The sequence below is a fragment of the Onychomys torridus genome, chromosome 21 (assembly GCF_903995425.1).
Source record: "Onychomys torridus chromosome 21, mOncTor1.1, whole genome shotgun sequence".
NCBI classification, from domain to species: Eukaryota; Metazoa; Chordata; class Mammalia; order Rodentia; family Cricetidae; genus Onychomys; species Onychomys torridus.
Window position 1 is genome coordinate 25,240,400 of NC_050463.1, and position 20,046 is coordinate 25,260,445.

The following is a 20,046-nucleotide window of genomic DNA, read 5'->3' on the forward strand; positions in this document are numbered from 1 at the left end:
TTAATTATGAAGAATAATCTCAGAGGTCCAAACAAGCATGACTAAGATGAGAAACGTGGGTTTTTAAATTTATTTACACATTACGTATATTTATTATGTCTGCATGCATGCCTACAGGCCAGAAGAGGGCATCATGTCGAATTATGGATGGTTGTGAGCCACTATGTGGTTGCTGGGAATTGAACTCAGGACCTCTGGAGGAGCAGTCAGTGCTCTTAACCTCTGAGCCATCTCTCCAGCCCTTAGAAACATGGTTTTTTGTTTTTGTTTTTGTTTTTGTTTTTTTTGTTTTTCGAGACAGGGTTTCTCTGTGTAGCTTTGCGCCTTTTCCTGGAACTCACTTGGTAGTCCAGGCTGGCCTCGAACTCACAGAGATCCGCCTGGCTCTGCCTCCCGAGTACTGGGATTAAAGGTGTGCACTACTATCGCCTGGCCTGAGAAACATGGTTTTTAACATTGTTAAGTGGGTGCTCAAATAGAGAAGCTAAAAAAAAAAAATCAAAAGGCCAAAAAATAACACGAGTCATATACATTATCATTCTTAACTAATGTATTTTGAACAGTAAATGTATTAATTCATATCATAATCATTAAGAAGAGAGAAAGAATTATAAGTATTTTCTGAACCCTTAGAGACTAGCTTTCCTTGTTCTCACATATGAATGGTGATGCATTCTGACATCAAATACTACACTGTAACATCATAATGATGCATTCTGACATAACAGTACTGCACTGTATCATAATATTGCATTCTAATATCATAATACTCCAGTGTAACATCATAATGATGCATTCTGACATCATAACACTGCACTTTAACATACTGATACATTGGGACATCACTAGCCTGTACTGTCACATCATGATGATGTGTTATGACATCACTATACTGAAGTATAACTGCTTAATGATGTGTTCTAATATCACAATACTCCAGTGTAACATCATAATGATGCATTCTGACATCATAACACTGCACTTTAACATACTGATGCATTGGGACATCACTAGCCTGTACTGTTACATCATGATGATGTGTTATGACATCACTATACTGAAGTATAACTGCTTAATGATGTGTTCTAATATCACAATACTCCAGTGTAACATCATAATGATGCATTCTGACATCATAACACTGCACTTTATAGCATACTGATGCATTGGGACATCACTAGCCTGTACTGTCACATCATGATGATGTGTTATGACATCACTATACTGCACTGTTACATCATAATGAAGCACTATGACATCACAATGCTGCAGTTTAACATCATAATGATGCAATCTGACATCACAATACTTCAGTTTAACATCATAATGATGCATTCTGACATCACTATCCTTCACTTTATCCCCTTAGAGAAGGAAGGAAGGAAGAGGAGGTGTTTTGGCTTACCGTTGGAGGGTTGTGTCCCCTCCAGGAAGGAACGTGGTGGCAGGAGCATGAGGACAGGCTCCACTGTGTCCATAATTAGGAAACAGAGTTTTTGCTCAGTATAGTTGCTTTGGTTACTGAAATATGTCTTTAAATTGATGAATACTGTTAAGCATATGTTTTACATCAGATTTTAAGACTTAGTTTGAAAAACAGTGTAAAATAGCTCAGTAATTTGTTAATTGCATCATGGTATTTTAATATATTGCTGGTACCTTGTTAAATTTAATTTATTTTTCTCTTCTGTTTTGGGACAAGTATATTAGAAGTTATTTGTGTGATATATTTCAATTGAACATTTCTGTTCAATGTTGTGTTTATGTGATGGTTACATACAGTGTCCAATAATCATTGACACTTTAAATTGGTGAGTTTTAAAGCCAGATGTGATGGCTCATACCTGTAATACCAATGTTTGGAAGGCTAAGGCAGGATTGTCGTGAGTTTGAGGCTAGCCTGGGCAATTGATGAGTTTTACATAAGTACATCTCAGTGTAAACTATTTTAAAATTTATGTGCAATATTTCCTTTACTTTTAAAATTTATTAAAAATATATCTTAGGGGATGGAGAAATATTTCAACAGTTAAGAGCACTTGCTGTTTTTTGAGAAGACCCAAGTTCAATTCTCAGCTCCTCCATCAGGCCACTTCTAACTAACCTGTAACTCCACATTTGGAGATCCAGTGCCCTCTACTGGTCTCTGTAGGTCACCACATATAATTCACCTATACATGAATACAATAAGTCTTTTATATACATATATTATATATATATATATATAATATATGTAGACATTTGCCCATTTTATAGAGACTTTGATCGTAATTATAAGCATCTGGGGTATAGCTCAGTGATAGAGTGCTTGCAGTTGCCAGCACTTCAAAAACAAAACAAAATACAGGAAATTTCTTAAGTCAAATAAGAACTATTTTGTGTATTCTTGGGATGCAGGTTCTCTTTCTTGGTACTAGGGATTGAACCTAGGATTTTTGTTTGTTTGTTTGTTTGTTTTTCGAGACAGGGTTTCTCTGTGTAGCTTTATGTCTTTTCCTGGAACTCACTTGGTAGTCCAGGCTGGCCTCGAACTCACAGAGATCCGCTTGCCTCTGCCTCCCCAGTGCTGGGATTAAAGGCATGTGCCACCAATGCCCGGCCTGAACCTAGGATTTTGTACACATTAAGCATGTTCTCTGTCACTGAGCCTCAGTCCCACAAATACTTTTTAAATTTCATGTTCAAAGTCGTTATAAGGACTGTTATTTTATGACTCTCCAGAGTGTTTTCCTTTTGTGTGATTCATAAGAGTGTAACTAGAGGAAAATGGAGAACCCAATCCTGTTACGTCTCTCCTCAGGTTGAAGTCGGCTCGAGATGTTGTATCCAGGACTGGCCATTCATTGGCCCTTGGCTGTTTGCATCGTTACGTTGGTGGCATAGGATCAGGACAACACCTAAAGACCAGTGTCAGCATCCTGTTGGCTCTGGCTCAAGATGGGACGTCCCCCGAAGTTCAGGTAGACAGCATTGAAGTCTTTCTCTACACTTGCTTTTGAGACAAGGTCTCTGTTCTGCCCACACTGACCTCGACTTGCTGTTCACCTGCTGCAGCCTCCTGGGTGCTAAGATTACAGCTGTACATGTACTCGACACAAAAACAGTTTTTTTTAAAGATTGATTTATTTATTATGTATACAGTATTCTGTCTGCATGTATGCCTGCAGGCCAGCAGAGGGCACCAGATCTCATTACAGATGGTTGTGAGCCACCATGTCGTTGCTGGGAATTGAACTCAGGACTTCTGGGAGAACAGCCAGTGCTCTTAACCTCTGAGCCATCTCTCCAGTCCCACAACACAAAATTTTCAAGTAATATCTATGCTTATAAGTTGTTAGGAAACATGTGTTATGCTCTTTCCTTGTTATTTCAGGAGTTTAATTGTAATGGGCCATTAGCAAGAATCTTGCTTTTCAACATAATCTTCAAAGTCTGCCTTTTCCTGGGAGTTAAACCTATTCGTGTGTGTGTGTGTGTGTGTGTGTGTGTGTGTGTGTGTGTGTGTGTGTGTGTTTATGTACATGTATACGTGTATGTGTGTATGTATATACATACACATAGATGTAGCATTTTTATTAGTTCTTTGAGAATTTAATACAATATATTTTGACTGTATTCACCCTCTCCTAACTCTTTCCCAATTCACTACCCCCTTTCCTAACCACCCAACTTTGTGGGTGTTTGTTTGTTTGTTTGTTTTGTTTTGTTTTTTAAGTCTCTAACTACCAATTTGCACTTCCCAAATGTTCTTTGATGTGTGTTCTTCTGCTGGAGGGAGGTCAGCTTGCCGGGGCTGCACTCTTCCAGGAAACTGTCTCTCCCTTTGCCTGTAGCAGTAATTGCCAACATCTCCATGGCTGGCGGCGGGTGGGTTAGTGTGCCCAGCTCGTCCCTCCTTCCCGTTGTCTGGTCTGGCTCGTCCATGCTGTTGAAACTGCTGGGTTGTGGCTGCAGCTTCCCTGCTGTGTCCGGACGGAACTGTTCCCTTGGGCTCTTACTCTCTTTCTGCCTCCTCTTCCTCAGGGAGCCCTAAGCTTTGGGGGTTGGGTGTCTGTACACTCCCTTCAGGGATGGGAATTCTGCAGTGTTTTGTTCTCTGCACTTTGGCCAGTTGTGGGTTACTGTGTTAATCACCGTCCACTGCAAATAGAAGTTTCTCAGATGCAGGTTGAGATAAGTACTGATCTATAGATACAATGGTAGATCATTAAGAGTCAGTTTAATACTAGAATAGTAGATATCCCTTACAGCTTATGACCCATCCAACCATAGGTTCTTAGCCTGCTAATGGTGGCAGGCATGCTTTCATCTTGTGGAATAGGATTTAAATCCAGTCAGAAGTAGTTGGTTCCTCCTATGATGTTCATGCCACTGTTCCACTAGTGGGTGTGTCTTCCCAGGCCAGTCAGTCTTGTAGCTTGCAGCACTCCTGCCTGGGTATGATGGATGATTGTTTTGATCTTTTGGTAGAACCTTCAAGGACTGTGAAAGCTAGGCAGTAGTGATGAAGGTTCTAGGTCCATAGCAGCGTAATTTCGCCCTGTTACATGACTCAAGCATGCAGTATCTTCAGCAATAGGATCTTACTTTCAAGTTTTAGAGGGTAACCAGGAAACAGTGTCAAGCACCTGTGATTTGGGGGGTGGGAGGGTCTATGGGACTTCAATGGCTAATGACTCCAAAAGAAGTAACTCATACCTGTCATTGGGCTTTTATTTTTTAGCCTCTTGTCTAGTAGGATTGTTGTTGCCCTGTTATAGGTAACTCCATTTTAGTGCTCTGTGTGTGTGTGTGTGTGTGTGTGTGTGTGTGTGTGTGTACCTATATATAGTACCTTCTCCACTAGTAGGTTTCCATATGTCTTTTCTTTTTGAAGATTTTATTTATTTTATGTGCATTGGTGTTTTGCCTGCATGTGTTTCAGTATAAAGGTACAAAATCCCCTGGAACTGGAGTTACAAAGTTGTGAGTGGCCATGTGGGTGTTGGGAATTGAACCCGGGTCCTCTGGAAGAGCAGCCAGTGCTCCTAGCTGCTGAGCCGTCTCTGTCTCTGCAGCCCCGTATGTCTTTTTGAAGGTCTTTGTTGTTGTTCCTCTCTCTCCATATTCCCTCCTCGACCTGCCTTCCATTCCCCACGCGGTTTAACCCTTCCTGCCCATTGTTCTCTTTTAACTCTTTATACTAGTGGGTTCTGTCTCCCTCCCTTGAAAGTCCCTCCACTTAACCCCTTAGTAATTCATTGACCTGTGAATATTCCAGAAACACATGTACCTGAGAAGGCAAAGCCAACTTCTGTAAGTGAGAGAAAACACAGCACTTGTCTTTCTGGGTCTATGGTAGCACTTAGAATGGTTGTTTCCAGCACCATGCATTTACCTGCAATTTTCACAATTCACGAATATAGTTTCAAGCACGTTGTGTTGTTTATTGTTTCTTAGTTTTTGCAGTCCTTTCATTGTTAGATTGGTTGCTGTCTGATTAGCCCCATTTCCCCTCTGCCTTCCACTTTTACCCCCAGCCCAGGCTCAAGGGTCGCTGAATCACATTTACTCGAGTATTTTTTTAACCTTTGTTGTTTCTCAAACATCTTCTGCTTAAGCAAATATAGCTGCAGTAAAACTTTTTAAGAGTATTCACATGTAAGAGTGTACACATGGTGCCACATGACAGCAGTCGGATGCTAAGGCATGAGGATCACACCTTCAAGGGCAGCCCAGGCCACAGCAAGACTCTATCTCGAAACGTATTTAAAAACAAGTGCATGAATATAACCATTTCGTCCACTCAATCCAGTGCAGTGTGCTGCTCCTTAACTAAAATAAAGTTACGTTTTTATTGTAGACGTGGTCTCTCCATTCGCTTGCCCTGATAGTCGATTCTAGTGGCCCGATGTACCGTGGGTACGTGGAACCCACACTGTCTCTAGTTCTCACCTTGCTGTTGACGGTTCCACCCTCACACACAGAAGTCCACCAGTGTCTGGGCAGGTGCTTGGGTGCTATCATAACTACAGTTGGACCAGAACTGCAAGGTAAGCGAATTCATCTTACGCTGGAGAAAGCCTGTGGGCAGTTACTGTCCCTCAGTTTCCTCAGTGTTGCCATCATGTTGCTTGCGAAACCTTTGTAGTAATTGTCATCTACTGTATATTTGTGTTTTCCAAAACATGGCACTCAGTGTTTTGTATGTGCCAATTAAAAAATATACAAACAAACCACAACAGTGTTTTTCTTTTTTGTGTCAGGGTTTCGCTGTGCAATTCTAGCTGGCCTAGAACCTTCTATATAGAACAGGCTGGCCTTAAACTCACAGCCTCTGGAGTGCTGGGATTAAAGGTGTACATCACCATTCTTGGCTCAGAACAGCTTTTTTTAAAAAAAAAAATTCTTCTCTCATACATTACATCCCGACTGCAATTTCCCCTCCCTCCTCCACTCCCAGTCTCTCTCCCCACCTCCTCCTTCCTTCCATCCCCATTCCTCCTCTATTTCTCTTCAGAAAAGAGCAGGTCTCCCAGGGAAACCAACCAAGCGTGGCATAACAAGACACAGTAAGACTAGGCACACCGGGCAGTGGTGGAGTACACCTGTAATCCCAGCACTCGGGAGGCAGAGGCAGGTGGATCTCTGTGAGTTTGAGGCCAGCCTGGGCTACAGAGTGAGTTCCAGGGAAGGCGCAAAGCTACACAGAGAAACCCTGTCTTGGAAAACAAAAAACAAAACCAAAAACAAAAACAAAAAAAGACTAGGCACATGTCCTTATATCAAGGCTTGACAAGGTAGCCTAGTAGAAAGAAAGGGTTCCAAAGTCAGGCAAGAGTCAGAGATAACCCTACTCCCACTGTTAGGAGATCCATAAGCATACCAGGCTAAGCTGGGCTTGTGCTGGAGGCAGAGGCAGGTGGATCTCTGTGAGTTCAAGGCCAGCCTAGGCTATAGAGTGAGTTCCAGGGAAGGCGCAAAGCTACACAGAGAAACCCTGTCTCAGAAAACCTAAATAAATAAATAAATAAATAAATAAATAAATAAATAAACAAAATAAAAATACCAGGTTACACAACCATAACATATGTTCAGAAGACCTAGGTCAGACCCACGTAAACTCCGTGATTGTTGCCTCAGTCTCTGTGAGCCCCTAAGGGCCCTGATGAGTTGATTCTGTGGGCTGTGTTCTCCTGGTATCCTCCAGCCCAGTTATTCCTATAATCTTCCCTCCCCCTCTTCCTCCAGTTTCCCCAAGCTCTGCCTAGTGAACAGAAGTTTTTAAAGTCTTGAGCAGAAAAAAACATTTTAAATGTAGTTCTTCTCAGACCCCTGTGAAAACAAGGATGAAAATGGAGTTTTTATTCATCCTGAATGCTGACTACTGTCTTCATGGGCTGTACTTGTTTTTACTCTAAGACCCCTGACATGATGTCTCTGAGGCAGCTAGTTCAGAGACGATCCTTTGTGCTAGGCTGTTGTACTTAGAATTGGGGCCTTTGTAACACTCACAGACGATCTTTCTGATGGTCAGTTCAGTCAGTCATTGTGAGTGTGTCCTGAGTGCATACACATAGACCTTCCCCCCGTCCCCTCTTTATTTATTAACTAATCCTCAAGAGGAGGTCAACTTTGTATTTTTATCACTTAGTGATGGCATAGTTCAGCAATATGTATTGCCTCCATTTTACAGACAGAATATGAAAGTAGAGGGGGACTGTGAACTTCTCCAAGATTTTGCTTTTGTACATGAATACATGATTTCCTTGACTGGTATATGTACATAAAATTATTTTACTTTACATCAGAAGAAAATTTCAGATACCTATATTTGGTAATTAATATATATATATATATATATATATATATATATATATATATATATATTAACATTTTTCCTTAATTACCTCTACAAGATTTTTCTTTTTATACAAACAGTATTTAAAGTTATCATAATGAAAGTGTAGTGTTTGTTGAGCCGAGAACCACAGAATAAGGAATCTTCTGGTTATTTAGCAGAAGATCGGTGGTTATAAAGGAGTGAGTTTCTAAAACATGAACTATTGCCTTATAAATACAGTTGTGTTTTGAAGTCATGATTGGGACTCTTCAGATTATTGAAGCAGTCTGAATAATGACTGGAAGAAGGGGTGATCTAGAAGACGATTACCCTCCAGGAGTGCTTTCGTGACACTAATAACACAGTTGTGTTTTCCATCGTCTTTTCTTTCCCTGCTAGGAAATGCAGCGACCATTTCCACCATCCGCTCCTCCTGTCTGGTGGGTTGTGCTATCACCCAGGACCATTCAGACTCTCTCGTTCAGGCAGCTGCCATCTCTTGCCTTCAGCAGCTTCACATGTTTGCCCCGCGACATGTCAATCTGTCGAGCCTTGTTCCTAGCCTTTGTGTAAGTATACAGCTGGGTCAGGTCTCTGTTTCATCCTGGGAGCTTTAAAGTGTCTTTACCAAAAGACCAAACTGGACCAAAACCAAAAAATGTGTTTGGTGGGTCGTGAGTTCCAGTGTTTAAGTTGCTGTAGTTGTCCTCTCTTATTTACTTATTCCTGTTTTTCTTTTAAGAGCTGTTTTGATGAACACTTACTTCCTAGCCTAGGCCTTGGCACGTGTGCCCCTGCCCTCTCAGAACTGTGTTTCTTGGAGCTCGGTTGGTAGCTCCCGAGAACGGCGGCTGTCCTCGCGATTGATCTTCATTTTACTCGTTCAGCAAATACTTACAGAGCCCGTTATATAAAAGGCGCCAGGCAGAGTACTGCAGGCATGTAGGGCTAAGGCCAGGGCAGGCCTTGGTCCCTGTTACTCTCACAGCTAACAAGGGTTGGTGAGCAATAGCTGTTCACAGACAAGAGAAGAGCGGGAAGGCTATGGAAGGTCAAGAACACAACTCAGTGGTAAAGCACTTGTGTAGCATTTAAAAGGCCCTGGGTTTGATTCTCAGTAGACAGCAAAGAGAAAAGAAAGGCATAAGGGTAACAGAAGAACTGTGTGACACAGGACCTGTCATAATCCAGACATTCAGAAACTAGCTTCCTGAAAAATAGGATGATGATAGGTGTGATATGCAGAATGGGATTTGGTGTGTAGAATAGCAGGGCATCAGCATAGACAGGGGAGAAAATAGGGACGGGCCCTAAATGAGAAGTATGGTATGCTTAAAGAAGCAGTTATTCTGTGGCTAAACCCGGGAGGACTTGGGAGTGCAGACAGTGAAGAGCGAGGTGTGGCCGAGCAGTCAGCCAGGTGGCGGGTCATGCGGCCTTCTTGTTCTCTAAGCTCCGAGGAGCCATTTACGGGGAGGTAACACGATCTGAATCCACCTTTTCCCATTCTGTTCTTGCTGCGTACTGGACTCTGCTCTACAGCAGGCTAAGAATTTTGGTATTGTAGGATCAAGATGGTAATGGTTTGTTTTAGGTTGGCGGCAATTAGAATCAAGGGAAAAAGATGGATTCCAATGATATTTAGGAGGAAGTCTTGACAGAATGAGTTGACTAATTGGCTCTCAGGGAAAGGCAAAAAGGCTGTGTATAGGGTTCCGACCAGAGCATGGTGATGGAATTTCCTGCGACTGGCATTGTTGGACAGGTTGGGAAGAGGGGTATCATCACTCGGTTGTAGATATGTGACTGATGACGTGAACCTGGAGTTGAGATAAAAGAGGATGGGTTAGAGAAGTGAGTTTGGAAGTGTAAGTCTTTTAGATGAGCTGTGGAGTAGATGAGATCACCAGTGAGAGTGCTGAATGAGAAACCCAGCGTTTAGAGTTCTAAAAGAAAAGAATCAGAGAGTTAGGGGTAGTGGGAAGGGAAAGAGGAGGATGACAGCATCATAAGATGGAAGGAGGGTCAGAGGTGTGCGTCCCAGAAGCCAGGTGGAGTGGAGGACAGTTAGCTGAATCAGCTGCTGACAAGGGGCGGTGAGACCACAGGGTCCTTTGACACCTGTCACATGACTGTTTGTAGCAGGAACTCACCAGGACAATGGCAGAAGTAGAAACTTCCTAGACATGTGATTGTCAAGAAGAGGAAGGCATGTTGGTGCTGGAGAGATGCTCAGCAGTTAAGAGCATGAGCTGCTCTTGCAGGGTGCCCAGGTTCAATTTCCAGCACCACATCTAGCTAACAGCTGTCTGTAACTCCAGTTCTGGGGGATCCAACACTCTCTTCTGGCCTCCTCAGGTATTGCCTGCACACAGCACACAGAAATACATGCAGGCAAAACACCCCTACACATAAAATGAACACAACACATATTTTTTCAAAGTTACAGAAAAGAAGACAGGGTCTAGGAGGTCCAGGGGGAAGGAGAGACTTTTCCTCCTGTTGTATGTGAGCCTGTTACCATGCTCATGTGAAGGAGCCAATAGGGGGAGTAATGAGCATCCAGGAAAGAGGGAATAATTAGTCATCCAAGTGCATTTTAGTTGAAGAGAGTTTCAGGGCATAAGTGATGTGATAGTCCTCTCAATGCACACGGACTAAAAAGAGATAGGCATTAGCTAAAGTGGGCTTAGAGATTTGGTGTCTGGAAATTGAGGATGTTGTCTGCTGATTTTATATTCTTGGTGAAAGGTAAGATTAATTTTTATGAATGAGGCAATCTGAAGTTGAAGAGAATGGAATATAGGAAGTAGAACTACCTGGAGAATTAATAAGAGTCTCTGGTAGAACAGGGGGGTTCAGTATAGATTAATGACACTGTCTGACTCCAGTGTGTGACTTATGATGAGATCAATTTTGCTTACTTCTGTTTTTTATTCCTTCAGCAACTATAAATGAGTTGGGCGAAGACCATAGGAAACTAGACTTCTGTGCCTTCATAAGTAGATTTTGACCGTTCAGAGTAGACTAAAAGGCATCAGGGTACGGGAGGGAAGAATGCTCCAAGACTGCTGAAATGATAGGCGGTGAAGTCTCGTCTAGGTGGGGAGGAGAGAAACCAAGAGGAGGCTGGAGAAAGCCACGGCAGACGTCATCATTGGAGGACACTGTTGAGGTGAAAGGAAGACCCTTGTAAGATAGGGAAAAGGGTAAGATGGCACATCCTCGGTTTGGTGTGGCATAGTTAATTTACTCAATAATATATGCTCCTATTTTACTTTAGGGAGAATTCAGTGAGTCCCGAACCATCAAAGAGCTTGAGCAAGTCACAGGGCAGAACCAAACACTCATACCCTGTTTACAAAATGTATATAGAAAGAAAACAATAGAATCTTAGTGTGTATTGCATTGGAAATACAGGAAAATAATGGGAAACTAAACATTCTGCCAAAAGCTGTGACCTAATATAAGCTATGAGGGCATAGATGGTGTCTGTTACCTGCTGGATACAGCTCAGACAGGCAACTGATTTTGGCCATGACTTACCTTTCTGGGTTGTCTGTATTTTTTTCTTCTTTGAAAACATTGTTTTTTTTTAAAAAAAATTGTGCGTATGTATGAGTGGGAGCGTGTGTGTACCTTAGTGTGCATGTGAGGGCCATAGGACAGCCTGAGGTTGTCAGCCTTCCATCCTATCCAAGGCTGGGTCCCTTGTTGATTTTTGTGTACACCAGGCCAGGTGGTCTTCAGACTTCCAGGGATGCTCCTGTCTCCACCTGCAGTTTCTCAGTAGGAGCTTTGGGATGAAAGATACATGTACTACTGTGTCTAACTTTTATATACGTGCTGGAGATATAAACTTAGGTCCTCATGCTCGAATGGCAAATGTTTTACCCCCATTGAATTACCATGTCTCCAGTCCCCATTTTTTTCCTCTTTAAATTTTATTATGCTTTAGAGGTTGACCAAACATAGTGAAAAGGACCTAGTAAAGTAAAAACTGACTCTTTAGCTGAGTGGAGCATATCACTAAGCCATGGGGAACACAATGAGTTTCCTATGCTTAGCACAAGATAATGTTTCCAAGTTGGATTCCTTAGTGGAACATCTGGGGTTTTATTACCAGGCATGTCGGAATACTTTCCTGAACCTCCTCCAAAAGACGGGGTAAGTGAGATTATTGTCAGCTGGGGAAGGAGATGGCCTAGAAGACTAGAGAGGAGAAAAGGGGCGTTCAAGTTGCCTTATTGAAACCTTGCCCAAAGCCTCTCATGTAGTTTGCGTTTCCAGATGCTCTGACACTTGCTGAAAAAGTCTGCATATGCATTAATTCAAAGTAGTGAATGAATTCAGACTTTGGTAATTCACGTCAGTTCTACTGTCCCTGGCATCAGAAGTGGCCGGATTATGCACTGCCGTGTGTAGTATTGAAAACAAAAGGAATATGATTTTTATCAGCAAATGCATTGAGAGGTTCATTTTATCATAGCAGTAGTTAATACATTATGTAAATGTGTTTGAGAATAGAGCTATCCAAAATGTATTCTTAAAAGCACAAGTGCCATTCTGAATTATCACAATTTCTGTTCTTGGAAACAGTTGCTTTGTCTGTTATGTGAACATAGTTCCACTTGTCCAGACGAAATCATTCCATTTGTGTCATCTAGAATAATTTTAGGGGTTGGGGATTTAGCTCAGTGGTAGAGTGCTTGCCTAGCAAGCGCAAGGCCCTGAGTTCGATCCTCAGCTCCACAAAAAAAAAAAAAAAAGAAAAGAAAGAAAAAAAAGAGACTAATTTTAGACATTGTCAGTGAATGATTTTCACTTTGAAATGTATCTCTATGATAGCAAATGTTCCTTAGCCAGGCTTGTGGCACACGCCTGTAATGTCAGCACTCAGGAGGCAGAGGCAGGCGGGTCTTTATGAGACTGAGGCCCAGCTGGTCTACAGAGTGTGTTCCCGGCCAGCCAGAGCTTCATAGTGAGTCCCAGCTCGTAGAGCAAACAGGTATCCATGTGTCATTGCCTAGAGAGTCCACCCACAATTGCTATTCCTCTCGGAAGCCAGATGCTACCTAGAGATGGTGGGACTATTCGCCATCTAGGAGCTTGGAAAACTGGGAGAGCAGCAACTATGTGAATTAATCCCAGTAATGGACACTTTGTTAACAAGGGAGGAATTGGACAGCTCTGTCCTTTCTTATCAACACAGAACTGTATAAAATTGATGGTACAGTCTCGGGTGGATTTCATCATGTAATCTCATATCATCAAATTATTCCCAGTTGTAAGATCAATACATGAATTCCCAATTCTTTCTCCTTCTAGAATCCTTGCCAAAGATGACTTTATTGCATTAAAATATCTTGGCAAAACAAACCATGGAGGTTATAGTGCCATTTGCTGCTAAGTTTCTGTATCTTCAGCTTAGATAAATGAAAAGTCAGGGTTAACTAGAGATCATGTATACACTACTAATGTATCCATATTGACCAAACAGTAATCATTTTCTTTAATTTTACCTTTCCTCATGATTGATGTTTCTTTTTATTTGTAAATACTGATGTTCCTTGGCTCATGAAAGAATTAGATCCGGATAAATCTTTTGTAAGTTAAAAATATAAGAAGTTGAAAATGCATGTACGACCTTTAACCTACTGGACAGCATAGCTGAGCAAATCCGTGAATGTGCACAGTATTGGCAGCTTGTATAGACGACCTCATGGCTGACTATGAGAGGAGGCTTGGTGCTAGTGCCAAGTGTCATTAGAGGGTCTTACCACACATTCCTTAACTGTGAAAAACTCGGATTTCCAAACATGATTTGGGCTGAATGCATATCACTTTCTATTATAATTCAAAAGGCTTTAAGTCAGACTGTTAAGTCAGAGACCATCTACAAAGCCCAGTAGACAAGTGAAATAATGGTATCTAGAAATACATTAATCCATTTTAATTGTTTTTTAACGTGTGTGTGCGTGTGTGCATGTGTGTGCATGCTTGCATGAGTTTATGTGCACTGCATGCTACAGTTGCCTACAGAGGCCAGGAGAGGACTGCAAATACCCTGGAACTGGAGTTACAGACAGTTGGTAGCTGTCGGGTGCTGGGAACTGAACGGAGATCCTCTCAAGAAGAGTCAGCAATTTTAAATACTGGGCCATCTCTCCAGCCACCCATTTTTGTGGTCTTATAATTATGGCCATGGTATCATTACCTTTTCAGTGTCGAAGGATACTGGAACTGGAAAATAACACTCTATACTGCATCACTAATGAAGTTTTTAAAAATTTGTGACCAAGTGTGGTTGCACATGCCTGTAATCCCAATATTTGGTGGGGAGAGACAGAGGATTTGGGGTTCAAGACCAGATTCAGCTGCATTCTGATATAGAATCCAGTGAGTCCAGTGAGGTCTACCCGAGGCCCTGTCTCAAAACCAAAGGCAAATAAAACACTTTGTAAACTGGGATGTTTAATTTTAATCTCGCTTTGGCTGGCCATTCTACATATTTTCTTTCTCTATAATTATCACATAATTAAAGTTTTATAGTATTCTACTTAAAGTGATTCTTAAAGACAACTGTGTAGAGTAGGATAGACATTCTACAGATAAAACATTCAAAACTGCTTGACCAAGTGATTGTGTTCTTTCCATTTGCTGTGGCTACACTTTATACTTTCTAGTTTAGGATATGTGAAAGTTTGGGGAAATCTGTATTTTAGGAAGAAAAGTAGATATTTTTTAATCAAGATTTTTCTCCCATCAGTTACATTTTATTTTTCTTAATATTTGGAGTAAATTTCATAGATTGGTTTTATACACATATGCCTTAAGAAAAAGATGTTTTTTAGATGAAAAAAATGTATCCTTTTTAAGTTTTAAAAACTTTTAGTTTGTGTGTGTGTGTGTGTGTGTGTGTGTGTGTGTTGGCTTGTATGTCTATACATTTGAGAGAGATGCTTGCAGAGGCCAGAAGAGAGTGTCTGAGCTCTTGGATCTGGAATCAAGGCAGATGTGAGGCTGGGAGCGAACCTTGTCCCCTGAAAGAGCAGCGAAGACTATTAACTGCTGGCCGCCTCTCCACCCTCACACATGCTCTTCTGATAGCACAGAATAAAGTGGAGTTGGGAAAGGCTATGAGTTCTGCACAATACCTCTCTCCACCCCATCATTTGTGCCTCGTGTTCTTTCTCAGATGCTCACTTTTTCTCTAAGCGCTGCATGGATGCAGATTTATGATCAGATGATGGTATTTAACACTTAGTAAGCAATTAACCCGTAAATGTATTGGTTTTTTTTGTTGTTGTTGTTGGTTTTTTTTACAGGTTACATTTAAAAATAAGCATTTTCCTTTTGGTTACATCTTATTTTCACTGTAATCCTGTGAATATTACATTCCCATTTTACAAGTAGGCAAATTTAAGTATAATCAACAGAGATGGGATTCAAACCTGGATTGGCACCCAAGACTGAACTGTATTTCTGATATTTTACTTGGGCTATTGGGGTGCACTATACTTATTTTTGTAGGGATATTCCAGATGGAATAAGTCTATACCCAAACCTCTATTTTTTAGTTCTTTTTGGTTGGGTTCATACTTTGCTAGGTTTTGTTTTATTTTAATAAATATTCTCCTTCACTTTTAGTTCTTTCTATTGCTCCGTCCTCTCACTTCCCATTCACTGCATTGGCTTCCTATGTCCTTGTAGATGACGACATCTCAGTGGGACCATGTGTAAGATGTGCAGAAAGCCCCTCTGAGTTTCCTTTTGAATGTATCACACAAGCTTTAGAGAACAGGTCTCAGCATAGGTATTTTGGTACTGGTGTCTTTTCTATATGTCTTACTGATGTGACTATCTTGCCAAAATGCCATTTTATGATTGTATTATATTTATTTGTTTAAATTTTATTATTCTTAATTATGTGTGTTTGTATGTCTGGGTGTGGGTATGAGCACATGGTGAGTGCAGGTGCCCAAGGAGCTCAGAGGTGTCAGTTTCTCCGGGGCTGGAGTTGCAGGTGTTTGTAAGTTGCCTGACCTGGGTGCTGGGAATTGAACCCAGGTCTTCTAGAAGAGCAGCAAGTGCTCTTAACTGCTGAGCCATCTCCCAGCCCCTGATGGTATTTTAAATAACCAGGGTCTTTCAAGAAGGAACCTCTGCAGAAGTAAGGCTCCCAAGGATGAGTTCACAAGGTAAATGAACTTGAAGAACGAAGGACAGCTGTAAATACTGTCCTGAACTGTTATGCTCCCAGGTTCACCTATGCAGCTCCCACCTGTTACTTCGACGAGCAGCTGTGGCCTGTCTCCGGCAGCTTGCACAAAGAGAAGCTGCAGAAGTGTGTGAATACGCCATGAGCCTGGCGAAGAATGCCGGGGACAAAGAGAGTGGCGGTGCCAGTGAGTCCTCTGATTGCCATATTCTTTATTTTAAAACTTTCGTCTTTTTCCCCCTGTTTTTGTTTGTTTGTTTTGTTTTTTGTTTTGTTTTGTTTTAGTTTTTTTGAGACAGGGTTTCTCTGTGTAGTTTTGGTAGCTGTACTGGATCTCAATCTGTAGCCCAGGCTGGCCTCGAACTCACAGAGATCCACCTGCCTCTGCCTCCTGAGTGCTGGGATTAAAGGCATGCACCTCTATGGCCAGCTGAAAACTTTCCTATTTCTAAGAGATCAGAATAATCAGTTTTAGAAACCAAGGATCAGATTAAATTTTAATCCTCCAGTATGTAAGCAGAAATCATAGTTAAAAGGCATTTTTGCAGGTGATTTTCTTGCTGTTCTGGGTCACATGTGAGGTTTGGTCTTTAATGCCATTGCTACCTGTAGCATACAACATCTCATACAAACTCTCGTGTGAAAATTCTTTTTCAGACGTCAGTCCCTTCGTCCCTGGAGTTAGTCATCGAGGTGATATCCATTGCCGGCACCAGGGCGTTAACATAACTGACACGGGGCTTGAGGGGCTTCTGTTCGGGATGCTAGATCGAGAGACAGACCGGAAACTGTGCTCTGATATCCATGACACCTTGGGACACATGCTGTCTTCACTGGCAGTTGAAAAGCTTTCCCACTGGCTGATGCTTTGTAAAGATGTCTTGGCAGCTTCCAGTGGTACGTATTTAAATGATGTCCTTAAAATAATGAAAGTCATCTTGCTTCTGATATATAAGCATAGATATGAGCCTACTTTTAAAGGTATTGATAACCTTCATCCGCAAATCCCCGTAAAATGTTGAAGGTTAAAATCATAGTATAAATGAATATGCTTTTGAAATATATTTTAAACTTTATGAAAGTTCAACTTAAATTTTTATGTCTTAAAAATCCCAGGTTACTCTGTAGTACGACGTAGCATATAATTCTATATAAATGTGCAAATGAGATGTACATAAGATTAATTGATGCTGTGTCTTCCCTGGTTTTCGATTCAGAAGAAGCTTGTCAGTTCTCTTTTTCAGAGATTGAGAATTAACCGTCTTCTGAAGCATCATGATGGGACGAGTCACGGTGTTCTCTGTTTCTGTTGTAGATATGAGTACAGCAACACTCTTAAGCAGTGGAAAAGATGAAGAATCCGAAAAGAAAGACGAGATGGATGACGATACCATGTTCACTACCCTGGGTGAGGAAGACAAATCAAAGCCCTTTGTGGCTCCCCGCTGGGCCACACGGGTGTTTGCTGCAGATTGTTTGTGCCGCATCATCAACCTGTGTGAGAATGCGGACCAGGCTCACTTCGACCTTGCCATGGCACGTTCTGCTAAACTGCGTAACCCTAAGAGTAAGTGCGAAATCACATCTTCTTTTCTCCAAAGTGTTTCCAATATGTCTGAGATTTTTCGGCCCTCTGCAGCATGCTTTAGGCATTTATTTATTCCAGGTTGCCTCACCTTGACCCTGGGTACCACTTGTTTGTGTTTAGAAATAAGCTGAAGATGAATATATATAGGTTAATGCATGGAGATCTAGATATCTGTGTATATGAATTTTAATCATTCACCCATATGAGAATAACAGTGCTTACAACTTACGTTTCCTCAGGAACAGCCCTAGGTTGAGCACTTTGTTGTAAAAGAGATGGTAGAAATTTTGGGTCCAAAGTCAAATGAACTTTGCTTCTCCCAGCCAAAGAAACAGTCAGAATTCATGAATCCATGGCACATTTCAAACTCTCATATTTCATATATATAAATATGTGAAAATTACTGTTGGGCATCTTTGAAAAGGAAAAATTATATTACTGAAAATGTCTCTTTTTTTTTTTTTTTCGCTTTTTATAAGCATTTTCTACCATATCTCCTTTGGATTATCTATTATAGAGAATTCTCAAAATGAGCTTTAGCCCTAGAAATAAGTATCTTCATTTTACAGTTGATGAGATACAAAGAAGCTGAGAGAATTGTCTAGTAAGGTTCTCTACCCTGTGTTTGCTTGTCAGTTTTTAATTTGTATGAGTTGACAGCATAGAAGTATATATATATTAAAATGCCTTTCATGTTACTGTATATGATAGGCTGCAGAGTTCATAAGTAGGCTTAAGACACAGAAAGATGATGGCAGTGCACAGTATGAGACACGAATCGGAACACAGGGTACAGAGGAATCGCAGTGACTATGGCGTCTGTATTCATGTCATTAATTAGCACTTAGTAACCGAGTCCTGGTTACTATACATTGGGAATATAATGACTCGAAACCATAATCATTCCTTGAAAAAAGCAATAGTTCAGGTGATAGAGAGGTAAGTAGGATGTGTCCTGATAGAGGTGTAATTTAGGATTTGGAGCTGAGGATCGAACCCAGGGCCTTGCGCTTGCTAGGCAAGCACTCTACCACTAGGAGGCTAGAGCACTGGCTTGGTGGTTATGAGCACTTGCTGTTCTTGCAGAGGAGGACCCAGGTTCAATTCTCAGCACCATCAGGTGACTCTTAACTCTAGTGCCAGGGAATGAGATGCCCTCTTCTGGCCTCCGTGGGTCTCCGTGGGTATTGTGCACATTACTTCTTTTTTTTAAAGATTTATTTATTTATTATGTATACAGAAGAGTGCGCCAGATCTCATTACAGATGGCTGTGAGCCACCATGTGGTTGCTGGGAATTGAACTCAGGACCTTTGGAAGAACAGTCGGTGCTCTTAACCTCTGAGCCATCTCTCCAGCTCGCACATTACTTCTTTCTTTCTTTTTTTCTTTTCTTTTTTTTTTTTGAGCTGAGGATCGAACCCAGGGCCTTGCGCTGGCTAGGCAAGCGCTCTACCACTGTGCTAAATCCCCAACCCCGCACATTACTTCTTAATCTAAGAGGAGAATGCTCTTCTTGTTTGGAATCTGCTCACAGTGTGATACTGTGTGGGGTGATCCCCCATGTACTCTTTGCCCAGTGGGTACTTCACAGCTGTGGCTGGGTGGTAAGATGGTCTCCTAGGACCCAGCCTAGATTCTAGTATGAAACATGAACGAAGAACCCTGACTCTCTGAAAAAGTGTCAGCCCAGAACCTGTGCTTTCCAGGCCCCTGGATAGCATCATCATCTCCTGGTCTTCCTGAGTACTGTGACTTACTTAGAGGAAAGACCACTCCTAGACCACAGTAAACCCTCCCAGCCCCATGATTCTCCTTCCATGCTGCAGTTTCTACCCAGCCCCTCTTTCCATCTCCACCCTTCACATATTCATCTTATATTTTAGAAAAAAGATAGAAGGGCTTATGAGTAGTTGGGGAAAGCAGCTTTCATTTCAGGGACAGTTGCGTAGTTTGGAGTTTGAGGGATTCCTATGCTTTGTGAATTAGGTGAAAGAGAGTACAGGGGAAATTATTGTCTTTCTATTTATGTTTTGGTTGGCATATTAGAGTAGGGATATTTTAATTCAGATCCTTCTGCTTGGGATATCCTCTCCCGAACTCTGGCAGCAGCTGGCTAGGCCTCACAAGGCTGGTTTTTAACCTCCCCTAGATGAGGACACTTTGGAGAGTCTAGCCCAGTTCTCTCCTCTCTCTACTTTTAGTGCCCCCCGCCCAACATATACTCTTTAAACTTGAAATATGGAAGTTGGTTTTTAAAATAGGACTTGAGGAAATGTGTCTTGTTACCTTTTCAATAGTAACAACAAACCCCAGTTTAAATAACTCTTTGGGGTCAGGTTGAGCCACTGAATTGCCAGTACTCCAAAAGGACCGCCCCCAGCCTTCTGTACTGTAGCACACTTGAGTCCAGCCT

At 41.6% G+C, this 20,046-nt stretch overlaps 1 protein-coding gene across 2 annotated transcripts in view; it reads left to right on the forward strand.

The window, feature by feature from the left end:
• Positions 1 to 20,046, forward strand: part of Heatr5b (HEAT repeat containing 5B) — a 79,107-nt gene that overhangs the window by 29,335 nt on the left and 29,726 nt on the right. For both annotated transcript variants that reach the window (XM_036170644.1, XM_036170643.1), the window contains exons 19-24: positions 2,801 to 2,960; positions 5,843 to 6,032; positions 8,222 to 8,391; positions 16,086 to 16,230; positions 16,701 to 16,940; positions 17,359 to 17,610. In XM_036170644.1, the coding sequence (XP_036026537.1) occupies positions 2,801 to 2,960; positions 5,843 to 6,032; positions 8,222 to 8,391; positions 16,086 to 16,230; positions 16,701 to 16,940; positions 17,359 to 17,610 (1,157 nt within the window). The remainder of the gene's footprint in view (positions 1 to 2,800; positions 2,961 to 5,842; positions 6,033 to 8,221; positions 8,392 to 16,085; positions 16,231 to 16,700; positions 16,941 to 17,358; positions 17,611 to 20,046) is intronic.